The sequence below is a fragment of the Thunnus maccoyii genome, chromosome 2, assembly GCF_910596095.1.
Source record: "Thunnus maccoyii chromosome 2, fThuMac1.1, whole genome shotgun sequence".
NCBI classification, from domain to species: Eukaryota; Metazoa; Chordata; class Actinopteri; order Scombriformes; family Scombridae; genus Thunnus; species Thunnus maccoyii.
Window position 1 is genome coordinate 29,083,879 of NC_056534.1, and position 20,438 is coordinate 29,104,316.

General features: G+C 39.8%; 1 protein-coding gene across 1 annotated transcript in view; it reads right to left on the minus strand.

The window, feature by feature from the left end:
• Window positions 1-14,960, minus strand: part of grk4 (G protein-coupled receptor kinase 4) — a 52,188-nt gene extending 37,228 nt beyond the window's left edge. The window contains exon 1 of the mRNA XM_042427499.1: window positions 14,620-14,960. Within this exon, the coding sequence (XP_042283433.1) occupies window positions 14,620-14,671 (52 nt within the window). The 5' untranslated portion in view covers window positions 14,672-14,960. The remainder of the gene's footprint in view (window positions 1-14,619) is intronic.
• Between the last annotated feature and the right edge of the window lie 5,478 nt (window positions 14,961-20,438).

Consider the following 20,438-nt stretch of genomic DNA (forward strand, 5'->3'; position numbering starts at 1 on the left):
ACGGAAAACACCACAAAAGATGCCGTTAAAAAAAAAAAAACTGCCTGACAGCTTTGGCCACAGATGAATGGATGACCCAACATCACACTCAGCTAGTTTAAAAACAACTTTCCGTTACCAAAGTCCTCTTCTTCCTTGTTGATAAGAGCCAACAGTCTGTCATGTCTTAAAGGAGAGAGTGCCAAGTGGCTTCAATGCAAAACATCTGATGGAGCCTTCATGTCTTATTACTATGCAACAAATTTCATTTTCTATCATTTTTATCTAATTAGCTGCACTACTTACAGAAGGTATGGACACACTTAATAGTAGTATCTTAACTTCTGTCTGAAGTGTATTTTGGTGCGTTTCCTCCATTTTTCAAGTCTGACTGGTTATACGTATTTAAGAAATGGGAGTATGGGAAAGAGATAAAAATACACTAAGAGAGAGAAGGAAAGAGAGGGAGTACACCGACAGTACTTCCATGCTGCTTTTGTTTGTGTGTTTCTGTCTGTCTGGAGTGAACTATGAGTGCATTGGCGACTACATTCATGGGTCTCCTGCGTCTCCGTCTGTACTGTCCTCCTCCCTTGTGATCGGTTGGGGTTTTCACATGCTTTCAACGCTCTTGGAGGCCAACTTCAGTGCGACACCTTCCCAAAAAACGCTCCTCTCCCTGTCCTCCCTTTCCTCTCGCTTTCATCTCAAGTAGGAGATGGAGCCAGACTGGAAGTCACACAGTAGACTGTAGCAGTATCATCTCGACCCAGATGCTTTATGTCTGAATTCCTGCAACTTTCACATTTATTTTTAATGTCAGCTCAAATTGAGTTCATAACTTGTTTCACATCCAAAAGTCGATGTGGAAAAAAAAACGACCTTACAGACCTGAAACTAGATCTAGATATATTTATCGGCAGGCCTATATATTGCTAATATTAGCTCATCAGATATATTGTATCAGTGTATATGTCAGCAGCTAAGTAACAAGAAATTGCAGTAAAGAAATCAAAAATACATGGTTGTGGTGTTATATTACATTACTGTGCATAGTTTGCCCATTACAGGGAACTAGTAAGTTTATTTTATAATTGAAAAATGTTCCACTTAGTGCAAAAGAGTGTCAAAAACATTAAGGGATCCTTATTCAAATGTTTCTTCATTAACTGTAACAATAAGCCAATTAGTCGATCAAATGAAAATTAATCAGCAAATAATTTGATAAACAATTAATTGTTTTAAGCACAAATACCAAAAGTTCCTAAGTGTGAAGATTTGCTGCTTTTCTTGGTCATACAAGATAGTAAATTGAATATTTTTAACTTTTGGACTGTTAATTGGACAAAACAAGACATTTTTCACACTTTTTTGATGTTTTATAGACCAAATTATAATCGATTAATCAAGAAAATAATTGACAGATCAAAGGAAAATTCAAGTTTATTTGAACCTAATGTTATTTCCCATAAATGTGGCAGTTGTGACTCTATGTGTCCTGCTAACTTTGCTCTCTGCAGTTCCGTTATTGAGATTCTGGAGATTCAGATAGAGATTCAGGCAAACAAGGCCTCATGTATACCGACCGTCAGGGCAACCTCCATCAGCCTCCTACTGCTTTAGAAATACACATGATTTTTACATGAATTGCTTCAAAAGTTTGTTTGAGAGTCGGAACAAAGGTAAACACAGGAACTGGCTGCCTGTAGCAGCATTACGTCTAAATGCATAGAGAACTACATCCGGGGCAGTTTGCATGTCAGTTTGTTTACGTCTGAGGCTGTGGATAGCTCAGCGTCTGCTCCTGCCATGGATGTATAATAAGAGCTTGATAGGGCGCTGCCGCTCCACCTTGCAGCCAATTTTTCCCAGTGGCCACTTGCAGTATTGCAGCGAAAAAAACCCCTGAGGCCTAAAAAGCATTTTCCCCATAGACCACCATTGTAAAAGAGACGTCTGTAAAACTGTTGATAGGACACCTTGAACTGCAAACATGACTCTTTCTATTATGAACTTTTAATCCATGGAGGTTTTATATTTGTAAAATTTTCCTCAAGCCGATTTTAAAATCGGGTGGGGCCAGCAGGGGAAACACTACTGCGTATATTCAGTGGGAACAACGTGGAAGCAAACCCAGAAGCTGGGTTTGCTTCCACATTGCTGGGTTTGCTTCCATAGGACTGAATGGGCGCCATTTTTAGTCCGGTATCCAGCTCTTATAATACATATTTCTTAGTTGATGAAATAAATCATGTCTGCAAGTTTCCAAATTGGAAACGGATAAAAAAAAAAAGGATAAAATGACCAGATCCACAATGTGCAGTTATCATGAATTACCGCTGGATGATAGAGACTAACATACTGTAATTCCTCACACCGTTATGTGTTGTAATCGCATTTTCCTTACCATGTGGATCTGAACATTTGATCCAGCTGACCTCATTCTTTTCTTCCAATTGATTCTGTGGAGGTCAAAAAACCTCCAGAACGACAATGTTGATAAACGCTGTAAATCCATTTATAGTAGTTACACAGCTGGGAGATCTTATCTGTAGACATGTCTAGATTTTCCAAGTCTGATAGCAATAAGTCCCACTCTCCAGAAGAAGTTTTCTTCTTCACTCATCAGGAGAGGAGAGCTGTGACTGCAGAACAACAGTTTCTCTGAGGTAACCGTTACTGTACACCGGTGGTGGCTGGTGACTCAAAAAATTGGGGAGGACCAGAGGAAAACCAACATGGAATCTTACAACAAACCACATCAAACTATATCATTGTCCCACCTGATGAAATCGGAGGGGTGGAGGGCAATTTTATATGCCAATAAAACAATTTGCTTGAGTGGTGAAAAGGCTGCTTCTTTAAAGACATTTAGCATATACATATTGTCTCTAAACAAAGAAGTGCTCATTTTAGCCATGGAGTGGTTCAAATGTGTCATTTTACCAACAAAGTGAAATTCAAATTTACAGTATTGTTCTATTGTGACAACAAATTTATGTTCTCATCAAAAACAGACAACATATCACATGATTTACACGTGTTTCCTATGTATTTTCTTAGTATACAGAAATATATAAAATAGAACAAAGCTTATAATGTGATACAGATTCAGATCAGTGCTGAATACAAGAAAGATTGAACACTAAAAACATTCACAGATTTAAAAGTGTAGGTTCAAATCAGAAAGTATTAATGCATGTATCAAATACATGACTTACACACCCTTATCTATGTGGACGACATACAAAATATAGTCTACAAAGCTGACATGTTAACACTAGGGGTGTTAACATGAACACAAAACTCACGGTTCGGATCGTATCATGGATTTGAGTCACGGATCAGATCATTATTAGGATCAGCGAAAAAAAGGGGGGAGACAAATAAAACTTTGATTTCCATTAATTTTGTAACACACTTACATCAAGAAACAGCAAGGAACTTTTGCCCATGGTCTTAAATGAAAACAACATTAAAGATGTCCAATGTTTAAATAAAACAAAATAAAATATATAAAATATTCAGTGCTCAGTTATTGCAATGTGAGGCATGAAACCTTCCTCTTTTAAACAGTGAATGAAACAGCCTCTGTCCACGTCATCAAAACTTGATGATAACAAACATTCACCGCTAACGTCAGTTAGCAGCTAGATGCTAATTAGCTGCTCAGCTGCAGCACATTAAACAGCAGGTAAACATAACTCAAATGTCACTTCGGAACCGTTAGATGCTGGTTTGATCTTTGCTCTTCAAAATCCCTGTTAGACTCTGTCTGCCCATGACTTATACTTACAGCTTTTTGTTTACTTTTTCTAAACTGAGACATTAAATTTTGCAATTAATCCGCAGTTCATATGCCAGCCGAACCGTGGGGGGCAATCCATACGGATCAACTACAATCCATTACACCACTAGTTAATGCTTGTTATTCTAGTTACTTTAAGCTTATTACTCAATATATGGCTCAGCTTAAAAACGAACTAAAGAAACTGTCAGAAGCAAGCAGCCAGACCTCCTGCACACTAGTCATACAACATCAACAGGTGACTGAACAAGCACTCAATTAAAAAGACAGCTCACTGTAACTTCAACAAGCAAACTACCCACAACACATTATATGATCTCTGCTGCATTCTTGTTAAGGAGATAAAAAAAAAACACAAAAAAGCCACACAGAGACATTTAACCATCAGAGATGAAATTAGTGACCAAAGAGACAGAGAGAGAGAATCTGTATCTGACTCACGTTATCTGACGTCTTCTTCTTTCTATCATGGAGATGAAGTATTCATGTCATAACGTCCATTTGTAGCTGTTGGTCATCTTGTATGTTAGTTAACAGAACTTTATGGCTGCTGCTTAACCAGTCTTATATCATTAGCAACAACAACAAACAAGCTAACTCTCCTGGTTGTTTCTCCGGTTGCTTCTCTCTCCAGCCTCCTGCTGCTGCTGCGCTGCCCAGTCCAGATCATTTTTCCCATTAGCTTAACAACAGTCCTTAAAAGTCCTTCCATGGATGTATAAAGAGTCCTTCAGGCTGCTACAACAAGCCAGCTGTTGCATTGGCTAACGCAAGGAGCTATCTACTGCTGCTACTCTGCCTTACAGTGGAGAGAATTGAAGATGAAATCTGGAAACTATCATTGGACCAACTCGATGTCAATATTGCATTCTGGTTGTTGATTGGTAAGGGAGGACGTCCTCCCTTGGAGCGTCATTTTACATGTCATGGCCGATCACAGATTAGCATGAAAAAAAATGAAATACATTAAGTCCAATGTGAGAGATCCCGCCCTGCGGAGGACAGCAGGCACCCATCCTCCACTGTCCCCCCACTCCACCCCCCCACCACCACTTCACACACTGCTCTTTCTCCTCCCTCCCTGCAGGTGTCGCTGTTGAAGCATTTTAAACAGAATATCTGTAATGGATTTTTTCCAAAGAGGAGGAAAAATACTTTATAAGTAATACTGAGATTTGTAATGGTTTATAATCAAATATTCTCTTTTATATTTTGTTCTCCCTTTTGCCTCTCAAAAAATAGAGGAGGATCAACCTCCTCTGCCTCTATGGACCAGCCTCCACTGCTGTACGCTGACTTTCCTGACGATCCTGTTGCCTTTCTGCCTCAATTCTTCGTTTTCCAGTTGTTTTATCTCTGTGTTCTCTCTGTTTACTCTGTTTTCTGTTTACTCTGGCTCAAATAAATACGATTAGCCGTTCAAATTGATATGACTCACGATCATCCTCACAGTCCACTGGATAATTCGTCATTGCATTCCCTTACAGTCTAACCACAGATGAATGTGGGTGGTTTGGTTAGCTGGCAAACTGCCCCGGATATAGTTCCCTGTGCAGTTAGCCAAAATGCTGCTACAGGCAGCTAGTTCCTGTGTTTACTTTCATTCAGACTCAGAAATTTTTTTTGAAGTGATTTATTTAAAAGTCATGTTTATTTCAAAAGCTGTAGGAGGCTGACGGAGGTTGCCCCTATAACCGTAAGTATACGCAAGGCCTCCTTCACCTGAATCTCAATCGGAATCTCAATATCAGAGCTGCAGAGTTAGCAGGAGACATAGGCTGCATTCAAAAGCACCTACTACACTAACAATACATACTGATTTGGCCAAAATGTAACATGTAGTCTGCAGTATGCCAAAAACACCCAGATGTCGTACTCTTTCAGAAAGAAGCCGGTCATCTCGACCGTTGCCATTAGCTGTGCTATTGTTTACTTCCACTTTCCAAACCCAGTGTTACACCATATTTGGTTACACATTGGATTCTGTCACAGAATCTGATGCATCACCAAATACTGTATATCACAGAACTGGCTAAGCGTACTGCAAATTTAATCAATTTAACAGTTTCACACTGCATACTACTATGAAACGTAGTATGCAGTACGTAGTACATACTGCACATGTAGTACATCCTACATATAGTATGTAGTACATACTGCATACATCAATATTATGTAGTGGGTGGCTCCGAATACAGCCATAGAGTCACAGCTGCCACATTTATGGGGAATACATCAGGTTCAAATAAACCAGAATTTTCCTTTAACTGATAATGAAGAGGTTATGTTATGTGTTTATTAAAGAAAAAAATGTTTTTAACTCTCAAATATCAATATCAGTATCAGCCTAAAAAAAATCCAGTATCAGTCAGTCTCAAAGTAAAGCGGATTTATATCAAATACAAACAGAAACAGGTATGAACATTTTCTTCTACAAGTTATAAAAAAGGCAGCAAGCCTTTAAAGAAAAACTATAGATATAGTAGGAGGTATTTCATTTGAATTCTTTGTATTTGGGTAAATCCCAGATAAACCCAAAGAGATAAGATTGTTTTACTAACTGTTCTTTATAATTACTATACAGTTAGAGAAAAGTGTTATAATAAGGCATGTACAGTATGGATACCATAAAATGATTATTTGTGCACATATTCAGTGAATAAAAGCCCTTCCAAGAAAATCAAAGAAATAGCAGTGATGAAAAAAAAACAACACTTGGATGGTGAAACAGCATCACTGGCAACTTCCTCAACTGTGATTCCCAGCTTTTTTCAGATGTTACTGTGAACACAGAGCAGTGTGGCGCTGCTGTCTTCACAACCCTTCTTTATTTTGCATCGCCATATGGGAGAAGCCGCTCACCCATCTGATGAACACATGTCACATGCTGACACTCAGAATAACAGCCACAAGGCCAGAAAATCCAGCTCGTCTGTGACAGTGACAGACCGACCACGGCAGCGAGCAGCCAGTATTTACATCTTCACACAATATGCTTCAGGCAGTTGGGCTGCACTTACACAGAGTGACTTTTAATGAGTGCACGACGGTTTGTTTCCCTGAACCCCAACATAACAAGCGGCAGAGCATGCAAAGATCAGGCTCAACGTGCCCTTAAAAAGAGAAAAGTGAAAGAATACAGAGGAGTAAAAATGAGGTATGTTCACTGTGCTAAAAAGTCCAAACAAGCTCTTAGGTAACTCTGCTACATTTTGGCACAAACAGCAATTTTTCCAACTTTCAAAACACTGATAACGCTGTTTACCAAGATATTTTTGGCTAACGTTAAGTGTACCCTGAATATTTGGTACCAGCCCATGCCTTGTCGGGTCTGCCTCCACACCCTGCAGCAGCTGCATAGGTGGAGGTTCAGATTGGACGGCAGCGGTGCTCTCCCAAAAACATGACTTAAATGGTAGGAAATGAGAGAGGGTCACGCATAGTTTAGGCCCATTGTAATATGAGCATGCACACGCACATAGGCACAATGGAGCTTGGCCATGATAAATGAATGGCCTGTTGCTTTCCCAGTCGCTCTCCCGTACAGCGTGTGATTGGCCGGAGTAGCCCCTGATATGGAAAACATTAGCTGCGAGTATCTGTGCTGCCTATTCAAAGCAAAGGCCCGGTGTTTGCATAAGGTAATCCGTCTGTATACTCGCACTGAAAGACACACATCAGCTGAGCAAGAGAGGAAAAGAGAGACATGTGAAAATCAGGCAGCACTGCTCCCCTCTAATCCTCACCTCTCTCACATGTCCCTTCCCTTTTCCTCCTCTCTATGACTTCTGGCTCCCCTCCCCCATATAAACAGCTCTCCCCCATATAAACAGCTCTCCTCTCTTGTTATGCCTTCGTTAATTCTTTATGGCCAGACTTGTCTTTCTCTCCATATGGCCCTGGGAGAAGGCGTATGTCACGTGCAAAAATGTGAAAAACATTACAACATCGGAGTAAATTCCAGGACACGACAATAAAGGAGCAGGCTGGGCGAAGGGGGGGGGGGGGGGGGGGGGGGGGGGGGTTAAGCCTCACACGAGGTAGGACATGCAGTTTTTCACATGAGGAGAAAAGACATACACGCACACACACAGCGCACCACAAAAACATGCGCTCTCGCTCATTCCAGCAGCATGCTGTGGTGTTTTGCAAGACCTTTCCTTCCTCTGCCCCATCTCCGTGTTTGAGATATTCCATTAAATCTAACTGAGAAGTGCTTGAAAACTGACTCTTGTTTTTACAGTGTCTTGAGGGAGACGGGGGGGGAGAGACACAGTGAGACTACACTTGAGCAAGACATGCAGAGTTGGAGTGTGTAAGGGGACAAACTGGGAGGTTAATCATCTATATGTTATCTACAGCTGTCTCTCAGATGAAGGGCCCACTGGTTAATTTCATGGCCATGCTGAAAGAACAGGAACATATAACAGCACTGAGCCCTTGAGTGTGGAACACATAGTACATATTATTCCTTGAATATTATCTTTGATAATACAACACCTTCAACTCATATTTAAAGGCAGGACTGACATCAAATTTAACCAAGGGCAGTGCATACCACTGATGCCAAAACTGAGATTGTAGGGATGTTTTAAAAAAGCAAATTAATAAAGTATGAGGGACTTTTTAAGTCTGACCCTGACTGACCCCTAAAAGCTCATTTTTTAGAAACAAATTCTTCATTTGAACCATGAGAACTTGTAAATATAGTCAGCCCGGCTGTACACATTTTTTAAAGCAGGCTGACAGCTGGCTTCTCATAGGAAGAATGCCCATTTTATATTTACTAAGGCGGCTGGAACAATGTCCCTATGATGTTCACAAAGTGCTTCAGAAAGTGCTTCTTCATGCTTACTCAGCTTGCCAAGAAATTGTGCTAATGAACGTTCCGGTAGCCACCCAACTAACCGTTGCTGCTGCTGCTGCTGTGCAGCGGAGCTATGTGCGCAACACACTGCGTTTCGTTCTCCACACCGCCCATTTGTGGGTGTAATAACTGTAAAATGAGTCCCACATCAAGGGACAGTCACAAAGCAATGTGTTTTATGAGCCTCAGCTGGAGGAAACACCCCAGAGTGATGACAACAAGTGTTAGCTTGGCTATGACCACAAAACTAATAAAGCTACGTTGGCTAACGTCACAGGAAAACCCTCACAAATGGTCTGAGAGGACCTGCTGGCCTGCAATTTGAAGGGTAGTGGAGAGGGGGCAGAGAGCAGAGAGGTTAGTGACACCAGACAACAGAGGCACATCCACTTACATGTGTAATGTTCTTGTGCAACAAAAAAGGAAGCTTCCAACATGTAAGGTGGAAATGAGTTACATAAGCAGGATTAAATTGTCTTCTGTTTGTCAGAGGAATGTGAGCACTGGACTGTCCACATTCCTTCCGTTTTATGAAGACAGCAGGAATAACGAAAGAAACACCGCAGAAAAAGATCGAGTGAGATCTGATTCCAGGCACAGAGGTGCGAGGGGTAAAAGGCCCTTTATGTTGAGTCACTGCTTACATTTGAATATGAAAATATGTGTGGAAATGTAGTAAAATGAAGTATGTGATAAACATGCTCATGTTCCTGGTGTACATAAGTTTGTATTAAAGGGTGATAACAATCAGCTGCAACATTCAACCCTGTTCTTCTCTGCCCTTTGGACAATTTCATTTCTCTTCCAAAGCTTGAATCTGACCAAAGTCACTGACAGCTCACCACTTTATTCCAAGGAATAGTTGGCCATTCTTATTAACTCAAAATTGAAATTTAGATTTCACCTTACTGCACTTGTGGCAAAGGTATACAATGCACATTTTTTATTCACAAATGTATAAAACTTTATATCACATCAATACATTACCACTGTAGCTACATTCAAGCTTAATTGCTGATTTTTTTAAGCTAAGGAAACATAAGCAGTCTTCAGGCTTTGGTATCAGAACCTCCAATTTGCCATTTCACAAACTTTGAGCAGAGTTCAGTCTCTTAAATAACAATAAATCTCAATAGACCAGAATGCACTACAGCCACTACCACCTTGTGTTTTGACTCAGAGGTGCAACTTTGTCATGCTCAGACCATGCCATCACCACTGGTCTCTACACCTACGATATTTATAACTCACAGCTGAATGCAACAAGTAAACAGCAGCTCTCAGAAGAGATTCTGGGTAATGTAGTCAGTCACACACTGAAATAAGAGCAGAGGCAATAAACCCCAGATTCACAGCTTTTGCTAACATTTTTTTCAGTCGTTTCAATTAGAGCTTTTTACCCAGATGTCCAAGAGCTGTCTAAAAAAAAACCCACAAAAGAACAACTCCCACATTCATCTCGCCTTCGTTCAACATCTTCACTCAAAACAAACCAACACACAACACAGAGAGCACTAATACAAATGCTTGTAATTTATGACATGATCATACAATTAAGACGATCTTCAAATGTTAAAAGTTGGAAAACTGTATATTCAAGCTCCAACAATTAGACGATTGACAGAAAATTAATCGGCAGCTGTTAAACATTGGACGGTTCAGCTTCTCAAACAGGAGAACTGACGGCTATTTCTTGTGTTACTTTATACTCAAATATTTAGGGGTTTTAGACAGCTGCTTAGACAAAACAAGACAATGATGATGTCATCTTGGCCTCTAGAAATGTTCCTCCCTGACATTCAGAGGCGTTTTACAGTGTTGCCTGATGTTTTATAGACCAAACGATTAAATCGCAAAACATTATATGTACATTGATCCATAAAGAACATAATTGTTAGTTGCAGCTCTATTGTATATGTTTACCTTTAGTATTGATGTAAATATAAATATTTTGATAGTGATTATTGGTCTTACTGTCGAATCCTATCAGTTGATCACAAAATGACGTAATGTGCAGACTTCTTACATATAATGATGTAAGAACATACAGAGGTAGTTTCATTGAAACAGTTTACAACAGCAATATTTTTAATAGAGCCCAACCATTATCATTGGCCGATATTGACCATTCACAGATATATCGGTATCGGCATATATGTTGTTCTATTATATATAATTTTTTTTATTTTTTTTTTTTAAATTTATTTATAGTAATTTATAATTATTAAATTCCCAGTGAAGTTTACAGTTTCAGTGCACTGATGTCATTTTATACAATTAAGTTTATTGTTAAACTGTAAAATATCTTGCCTCCATTACGTGTCTTTGTCACAAGTGTTTACGTGATAACCATGTTTGAGGGATCACTGCAAAAAATGTGTTTATGTATATATTATGTATATATAAGATTATTATCAGCCTATATAATATCAGAATTTTTTTAATCCCTAATATCGACATCGGCCCCAAAAATCGCTTGGGCCCTAATTTTTAATGTTGACAGCATCACAGTTGAGATTAGAGTTAGCATTCGTTGACTTTTCCATGTATACAAGAGGAAAATATGTCTCATATAAAGCAGCTTTTCAACACAGCAGCTTGATTCCAAATTGAGATACAACAACCATACTGTTCATCTAAAAGATTCCTATTTCATATAAACTATATTTTATTGCAAAATTATAATAAAAAAGGAACCCTCCAATTTGGTTATTAGAGCTCTGACAAATAAATGTAATGGAGGCAGGATATTTTACAGCTGAAGAGTGAGCATAATTTTTCTCAGCAGACTTCACACCACCATCTGCTCCGCTATGATAGGGTGCTCTGCCAACTCAGGTGCTGCAAAGTACTGTAAACAGTGGAGTCTGTGGGACAAACTATGATAACACTGTTTCTAAATTATCTTGAGTGCTTTTAACTACATTATGTACTGCAGGTTTTCTGTGAACATAAGCCAAATATGTGCACCAAGTCCCGCCTGTGATAAACCAATATTAGCCGATTACACCAGCCCTCCAATATATATATATCAGTCAGATTCTACAATTTATAGGTAAATAATGAATATGGGTACTACTTAACTGTGTGAAAAAGGGTTTGGACTGTCAGTACAATTACTGATGTTGTAATATATGACACCATTGGGAATCAAACTGCTTTGCTGAAAATAACTCTCTTGGCTGAGCTATTACATCCACATAAACTGTGGACTGCATCTATGCCAAAAGCTCTCCTCTTGGTATTCTTGCAAATGCCATTCCCAAAATTTTCTAATATATTCTCAGGGGAGCCATAGCAAGAGTTTTCTCCAGAAGTAGAAGACTTTCGCCTCATGCAACCGTCACCTAATGCAGCCAGAACATCCCTTAACACTGTAAATGTGGCTTTTTTCCTTTCTACATTTCGTACCACACGTATGTGTGAAATTCACTGAGGCAGGGATGGGGAGTGGCGGTAGTGTCATCTCTACAACACAAACCACTTCCCTTGACGTGTCATTTCAACTGTAGCAGACTAGGCACACCCTGTCATAACACTTCTCGCTCCGGCCACCCAGTTTCACATGCACAGGTGTGAAAAAGTTGGCCAAAAAGTCAACATTTTGAGCATCTTGTTGCCAGACACAAAGGTTTTCTAAGTACCAACAGATGTGTTAATTCTGGGATGGAGAATATCAAACGCTGGTAAAAGAAAACCTATGATTTTGTGCGCACCAACACGAAGTAGCCAGCCCTACACTGAGAATTTGTCATTTCCTCTCTGCGCAGTGACATCAGATAGATTGAGAACAACTGATTTAATGTCTTGCTCAAGGACACATCAGCAGGGCAAACTTGCTGACTCAGGAGCTTGGACCCAGCTCCTGCAGTTGAAAAAAACCCACCTCCATGTACAACTCTGGTGTATGTAGAAGCTTGGATGCCATGTTGCATGAAGATAACCTAAGAGAGAGATAGGCAACTGACTTCTGATTCACAGGAGCGGTTTTTCTACGTGGGTTTTGGTGTTTGTGGTGGGGATCGCTCCACAGCTCGTGACACTGCCATTGTTGACAACTGTGAGCTGTCAAGTGACATACCCCAAACACTCTGACAGCTGCAAACACCCACCTCTGGAAAGACCAATTAAAATCAAATTAGTCTCCTGTGCACCTTAAAGAGATAAATTGGGAGCCATTAGCTGTTTTAATCAGTGCGTTAATTAACAGTGAATGGTATAGCAGGGGGAAATATTTCAAAAACAACACTGCTGACTGTACACTCAACACATTTGACATGGTGGTTGAAGTCTCCATTTTACAACAACTAAATCTGAAATCATCACTAAGACCGCAACTACTCATTGTTGTCTTTACTGATTAATCTATTTATTATATTTTCAATGAACTCATCACTTGTACACGACCTTCACACCACTTCCGCTCTTCCATTCTTATTTTTAGTTAGTAAATGACTCAAATCATTGCTGAATTATCATAATCAATTTTCTGTCATATCACTTACTGGTTAATCCCAATGTTTCAGAATTAATCTTAATATTGAAATAGAGAATATTATGGTGAACCAGGATCACATATTTAGCCTTCCACTCTCTGCATGTTTATGGACTCACATTTATCACTGAGGGCCTTTTGGAGTCTGTGGCGACAAAGGACTAAATCCTGACAGGTATTCAGCCTGTAGATCTGATCAGTGTACAACAACCTCCCGGGCTAACGCTCATGACAACGTCTAACACCATTTAACAGGTAAAGGAAAGCCTGATGCCTCGTAAGGAGCAGCGGCTGCTATGAAATGGATTCACTGCTGCTGTGTATAATCCATTTCACAGCAGTGTTGGCGTTTAGTCTTGAACTGAAACGTAGTCTGAATATAATGCAAACCATAAGCAGGGAAGGCCTCTGCGTGCGCACACTGAACCGCGACCCCCCGAGCCATGTACGCACTGTGAGCGACTCGCTGTCGAATAAAATGGATCAACTTGCACAATATCCTCTGAGGCCACGCAGAGGCAACAGACCCGTCTGCTGGTGTCCAATCCGATTGGAAGAGAAACAAACGAGTGGAAATCGAGCAGTAATAACAGCTTTTCTCCCTCCTCTGGCTGCTGAAACAGTGTTGCACACCCACCCTGCGCCCACTCACTGGCTACAAAGTAGCCTCTCTGCTCTGCCATCTCCTGGAAACAGATGGATACTCGCCTCTTCTCCACCTCCAGGTGAGCTGCTGCGGGATCACCGGCCCACTGAACAGCGTGCACACCCGGGGCTGTAGCGCCTGGGCCGCCGGGGAACACGGTGGGCCTTCTTCCAGTCTCCCACTGCACCCAAAAACCTCCACTCTTAACATTATTCCTTCACCTCAGCAGCTCCCAGTCAACAGCCAAACGGCATTGCAGTGGCATATTTTTGCGTCAAATAATACCACACATTCACTTCAGCTTCCTAATTAGGTTTTAAACACACCGAAACCTACAATGACAGGTAAGAAGAAGCTGTACCGAGACACAGAGCCCCACTGCGTAGCTATATGTTGCTCCACACTCAATACCATGTAACATGAATACCATTAAATATCCGTTATGTCATCGTAATTTGTAAATATCCATAAAAAACCCCACTGGTGCTTGTGTGAAAAAATTTGCTCGACAGCCTCTAATGCAACGCTGCCATCTAACCGCGATGCTGCAAACACTCCCTGCGTTGTTCACCCCCAGCCAGCTGGGCCTTATGTTAACCTGCCCGGTAAATATGTGTGTTGTTGGTGTCCAAACAGCTGATTTCAACGGAATATGTTTGGAGTTTGCCCGGAGACAAAGCGCTGCGCAGGGATGGAAGACAGAGAAAGCATAAATCCCAGGGCGGACAAGCCGAGGAGCTCAGGCTCGTCCATGGCCATGTCGCTGAGGTGGGAGAAAAAAAATACACTCAATTTCTTCTTTTTTGCCGTTCAGCTGTGCTTACCTTCTCTTGCCTTCAGGAGAACCGTGTTGGCCACGATATTTTCAATCTCCATTGTCAGAATGTGAGTCCCGAGCAGTCGCGATACATTTCACTCAGCGGAAAAAAGACGGTTTTTCTGATCAAACGTGCCGACGACGGTGAGGCTGCTGCACGCGCACTGTGCGAACGCGGCACTGGCGCATAGTAAGTCTTTAATAGTGGTCGTCGTTTCTCTCCATTGCAAGATGTTTTATGAAACCCTACCTACGGAGCTGTATGATTACGACGGGGCTTGTTAGCATTCACAGCCTGCCTCCCTTCCCTCTCTGCCTGCCTTCCTTCCTGCTTCGGCTCCCTCCTCCTCCTCCTCCTTTTCCTCCTCCTCCTCCTCGCCCCTCCTCTGCACAACGAACCAGCGAGAGTAGGAGGGATCAATTTACAACCAGTGCAACCACACACACACACATGCATTCATACATGCATGCATGCAATCTCCAAGGCTCCTGAAATTATGGATGGTTATACCATTTATTGTGTGGCAGTTTTGGATTAAAAGCTGCTTGTGTGTGGTGTGTGTGTGTGTGTGTGTGTGTGTGTGTGTGTGTGTGTGTGTGTGTGTGTGTGTGTGTGTGTGGTTTTCTACAAGCTCCCCTCAAGCATACTATTCTCCACAACCACACATACTACAAGAGCCTACTGGAAACATCTAGAAAAGAGAGATGTTTCCTTCATGTAATCAACCTCAAATGTCTTTTTTTTTTTTAACCAAACATGAATAAACATACAAAAATTTAAACTTTTCCTCCCCATCATTTCCTGGCGTATAGCTGTTTCATGTGCTGCCAGCTCATGTATTGTCAGGAAACATGAATGCCATCAGCCACAGAGGCCTGTTACAGACCTCTTTGTGTGAACAATGTGTGTGACGGTTTTAAGTTGTTGCATTATGCCGGGTCATACAGCCTGGAGAAAAGAGATAACACACTCGTTTTCTCCTCCTCACCACCGCACTGTAGTCCAGCATCCCTCTGGGCTTTCTAATCTGACTCTTTGATCTACTGAACAGACAATGCCTCGAGTAAAGCCGCGTGTCTGCAAAAAGAGAGAGAGGCCAGGCGATGGTGATGTGGATTGGTGAAACTTTACATGTGAAATTTGTTTCTGAAACAGTTGAAGGATTCATGAATGAGATAAATTGAGAATGAAAACAGTCATTGACCAATAAAAAGCAGTTTCACCATGGATTGTGCCATTACAGTCATGAAAGAATTACAGGGAGGCCTGAAGGTATCTGTGAACCAGAGAATTGAGGAACTCAAAGGTCAAAGGTCACTGACTTTTATCCTCAGGTTTTTTAACACCGCATGTGTCAAGTTACTGGATCAATAATGTGTCCTCACTGATTTGTGTTTTGTTGTTTTACATCTGCTTTTCAAACAAGTAGGAATGAGGAAAGTGTGACACATGAAATCAATAATTGCTCCCACACTGTTTCCCAGAGAAACAGCATACCAGTTTGCAGACGTATAGCACCAAAACGTCCACTAACATGATTAATTACCTTTAAATCCAAAATCCATGAATATGTGATTATTTTTCATTTCTGGACATAAGATCAGTCTCAGCCTCAAGTTTCCACATTACACTTGTGCAACTTAGATAACAGATAACATTTAAGGTTGAGCTCAGAGGAAGTTTCCCCCTTCAGCAGATGAGAGTGAGCTACATACAATTTTGTCAGATGGTGTTTGTAATAAGGTTAAACCAATGTTACTGTACCAATAAAACTATTTTTTATGATAGCAATATGTAGGATTACATAAGAAACATGCAAAATCACATAAAGAATAATCACATTAATGGTTGTTGCAATGAACCAGGTTCCATTTCAGCAGACAAAACTCTTAAAATGCGCAAAACTAATTGTGTTAGTTTCAAATGACATTTTGATTAAAACCATTAATATGGATGACAACATTCTGTAAAACAAAAACATGATATGATTATATTGACAGAATATGATACCACTGATAACCAATATAAGCTAATTACTGCCCAGCCCAATTGATTACAGAGTAAAACAAAAGACATGTCTGCTTTTAGAGTTGTTTTTTTGAATGGTAGAATGCAAAACTATCTGATTATAGAGATAAAAAAACAGACAAATTTGTTCTTTAAGGACACTTTAGTATGATGTACAATGAGAACTGGGAGTTTGTACTTGTGTGCTCCAGTTGAGGGACGGTCACATTACTCTACTCTACAACCTGTTGCATCATCAAGACAGGAAATGAACCAGAGTTGTAGTTATAAGACCGAGACGCAGACGACTGAACCGCCAGAGAAACACAACACACGTTTTCTCTTGTAATACTTGGATGTGGTCAAATGCACAAGTCATATATGCAAAAGAAAAACAAACAAGCCAAGCAGCCATCAACCTGCCAGCCAAGTCATGACTGATGCGGTTTAATTTTACACCTCAGATGTAAATTTACATGTGTATCACTTACAGATGCTATTTTATACCTGCTCTGATTACTTCAGATTTAATACCAAAAGGCATACATACATAGAAGTTTTGAAAGGTCAACCATAATCTAATAACATCTAAATATCTAAAAGATCCAGGATATAGATAGTGTCTTTCCTGGTTTAGTGCAAGTGGTAAAGTACGTGAATTACCAACTGTCTCTTTTAGTAACATTAATTTTTAACTTTGAACTGTCTTGTAAAAGTATGTCATTATCTCATTTTGGCATAAAAGTCTTGTCATAAAACATAACTTCCAATTCATGCAGGTAGAGCTGTAGGTTTTAGTGCCAAAGGTTCTTGGCTGAGAGCTCTTGGGCAATAAAGAACAGAAGTGCCTGCTGACTGCTATCACCTGAGATGATCAGTAGTTTTTGTTGCCTTTTAGTGTCAAACTGCACAGAATTCTGCACTATGAAGCTCAAACATCCAAGTGAAGCAACCAGAGGCAAAACATATATTTGAGTGGACAAAAAAAGAACTAATGTGTTGCCTCAATTTATTCTTAATTTCTACCGAAAGTATTTTCTTTACTAGAGGCACAAGATATGAATGTAACAGACAAGTAGGTGATCTCACTATAACTCCTTAATCAGATCACATCAGTGGGAATTCCCAAAGAAGGAGTCAGTCTGTATATCAGAGTGATTGTAATTATTTCATCGATGTCCGTAGCCCATCAGTACATGGTTTATTTGTTGTCAATGTGAGGTTGCATGTCTGAAACACCAGCAGTCAGACAAGAAATACTGTGGTATCACAGATGGTCCATATAGATTCAATGCTGCCACCTAGTGGTGATAATGCAAAAATACAAAAAGGACACTACATACAGTATTCATACAGAATGCTGTTTTGGACAAATGTATTCTTACATATGAAATGTATAAAGATATTAATATAGATGGATGAATAATATATTCTAGCAGCTAAATGTATCTTGTGGGGCCCTGACCCTTTTAGTTCTTCGGTCAATCATGTATTATACAACTATAATTCATCTACACCGATAAAAATGGCCAAATTCTCTATACAACTATGTACTTTTGAGAAATACTTAATCTGATTCTGATTGTTATCAACAGTAATGCTAGTGTTCACTATTTTTCTAGACATGTACTGTAAAAAGATTACAGATAAGAACAGATTAAATAAGATGGACCTGAACAATCGTTATAAGGACACTGTGTCATGAGAGCAGCTGGTTAATAAGATAATGTTCATGATGATTAAGATATAACTCAACAACCAATTTAACTCAAAATCCTCCTGCACTCCATTTGTAAATACTGAGTGTGACCTCTCTGTTGTCATGTAGCCTACAGTTAAGGCACTAGATGGTGCTGCTGACAAAAAAAGTGTCAAACTAACCAGAACTTCACAACAACCTCCAGGAAACCTCCACCTATGGTTTCAGGTGTGGGTGCTGGAATTTCTACAAAATAACACAGTAAACACTTAGTTACCCCTCATATACATATTATTCATATTCACTTCTATTTCTGAATGTACAGGGGATGTTACTCTCATTGGTCTTATGTCCTTTTAGGTTGTGGGAACACATACTCTCACAGTGATTTAACAAAATCTGGGGAAAAAAATGTTTGATTTTATAATGAGGGGTTTTATTTACGACACTTTGTTTCTCAGATAAATGGCAAAAGCATGATGAATTATTTAGAAACTTAAAAAAAGAGAAATCCCAGATGATAGTGTCAAAGACCTTGGGGGGAAAAGTGATCATGGACAGATGAGTCTCAAGGTTGATTCACGGAAAGAGTCCTACTAAAGATGAAAACAAGTGACCCAAAATATTGAGGTAATCATTTCTGGAGCTTCTCATCCACAAATTCAACTGAGGCGACTTTGAAGATCACTGTATGTATTAAAAGGGAAGAAAACTCTGAACTATCAAGATATCTTCATGGTCTACATAAGGCCCATAATCTTTGATTATGAGGCCTGATTGAGTCAATTTAGATTTTGCCAGCCTGCCACATTAAACCAGAGGTTCCTAAACTTGTTCATGCCAAGGATGCACTTAGAGAGACCATAACAAACCATTTCAAGATTTAAGAATTATGTTGTAAGTCTGTACATATTTACAAAGGTGCACACACTATAGATGTCAGGGTAACATTTTATACTTTTTTTTCTACTTGCCCTTATTTGTGTTTTTCTTGATAATTAGATTTTTCTTTTTATGTACTATGTGGTTGTTGCTTGCCTTGTCTCAAGAGTTTCACTGCTCAGAACGACCCTGTGTTACACTGTGCATTTGACCTGTGATGAAAATCTTCTTCAACCTTACACTGAATTAATTTCTTATTTGAATTTGTGGTCTTTTTTATTTGAAGAACTCAACAGACTGTGGTAACCCTGTGTATTGAAACAAACAGGACAGAATTAAGATGACAACATTTCTCACTTCTGCAAAATAAGAGTGTGAGAATGGTGAAAAGCATGAAAAGTCTTTGTCTGTGTTTGCTGTACTAAGATAGCTCCTGCACATCCTTTTATCAGTGGCAAGCACTGTGAAATGAGACGGCATATCAGACCCTCACATCTGTGGAAAATATGTTTCTCTAAATGCTAGACAGTTTGTGATGGTGGTTTGTTCTGTTTTGTACCTCAGAGGATCGAAGTTTCAATCAAACTTCTGCAGCAGTGCATTTAGGACAATGTAAACCTAAACCTAAACAACCCAACCGGTCAAAGCAGATGGCTCCCCACCAAGAGCCGGGGGCTGCTTGAGGTTTCTACCTGTTAAAGGGGAGTTTTTCCTCACCGCTGTCACCAAGTGCTTGCTCATGGGGGAATTGTTGGGTCTCTGTAAATTAAAGAGTACAGTCTTGAGATGACTTTTGTTGTGATATGGCGCTATATAAATAAAAATTGATTGATTGATTGATTGATTGATTGATTGATTGATTGATTGATAGATCACTGTGGTCCATCTAATTGCATCTGAGAGATTTTAAACATGTAGGGTTTGTTTTTTTGTCTTTTTTGGACCACTGGGAGTTACAGAAATAAAAAAAAACAACAATTCACAACTGTTTTGAATATTGGTGAGTTTGTAAATGGTATGATGTTATATTGTTTTAAGACTGTATGTTTTTATGACTTGTTGAAATGAAGGGGAGGACTTTGTATAAGCCCTCTGGGCTTCCTTCCTCTCCTGCACAATTTAATATAATTTTTACCGTGAAATATTTTTATTGTAACCTTTGTGTAAATAAAGAAATACAAAAATATATCGTTGAAAATGTGATGAAACAAGCAGCTGTTCGCCTCTGTGTTTCCTG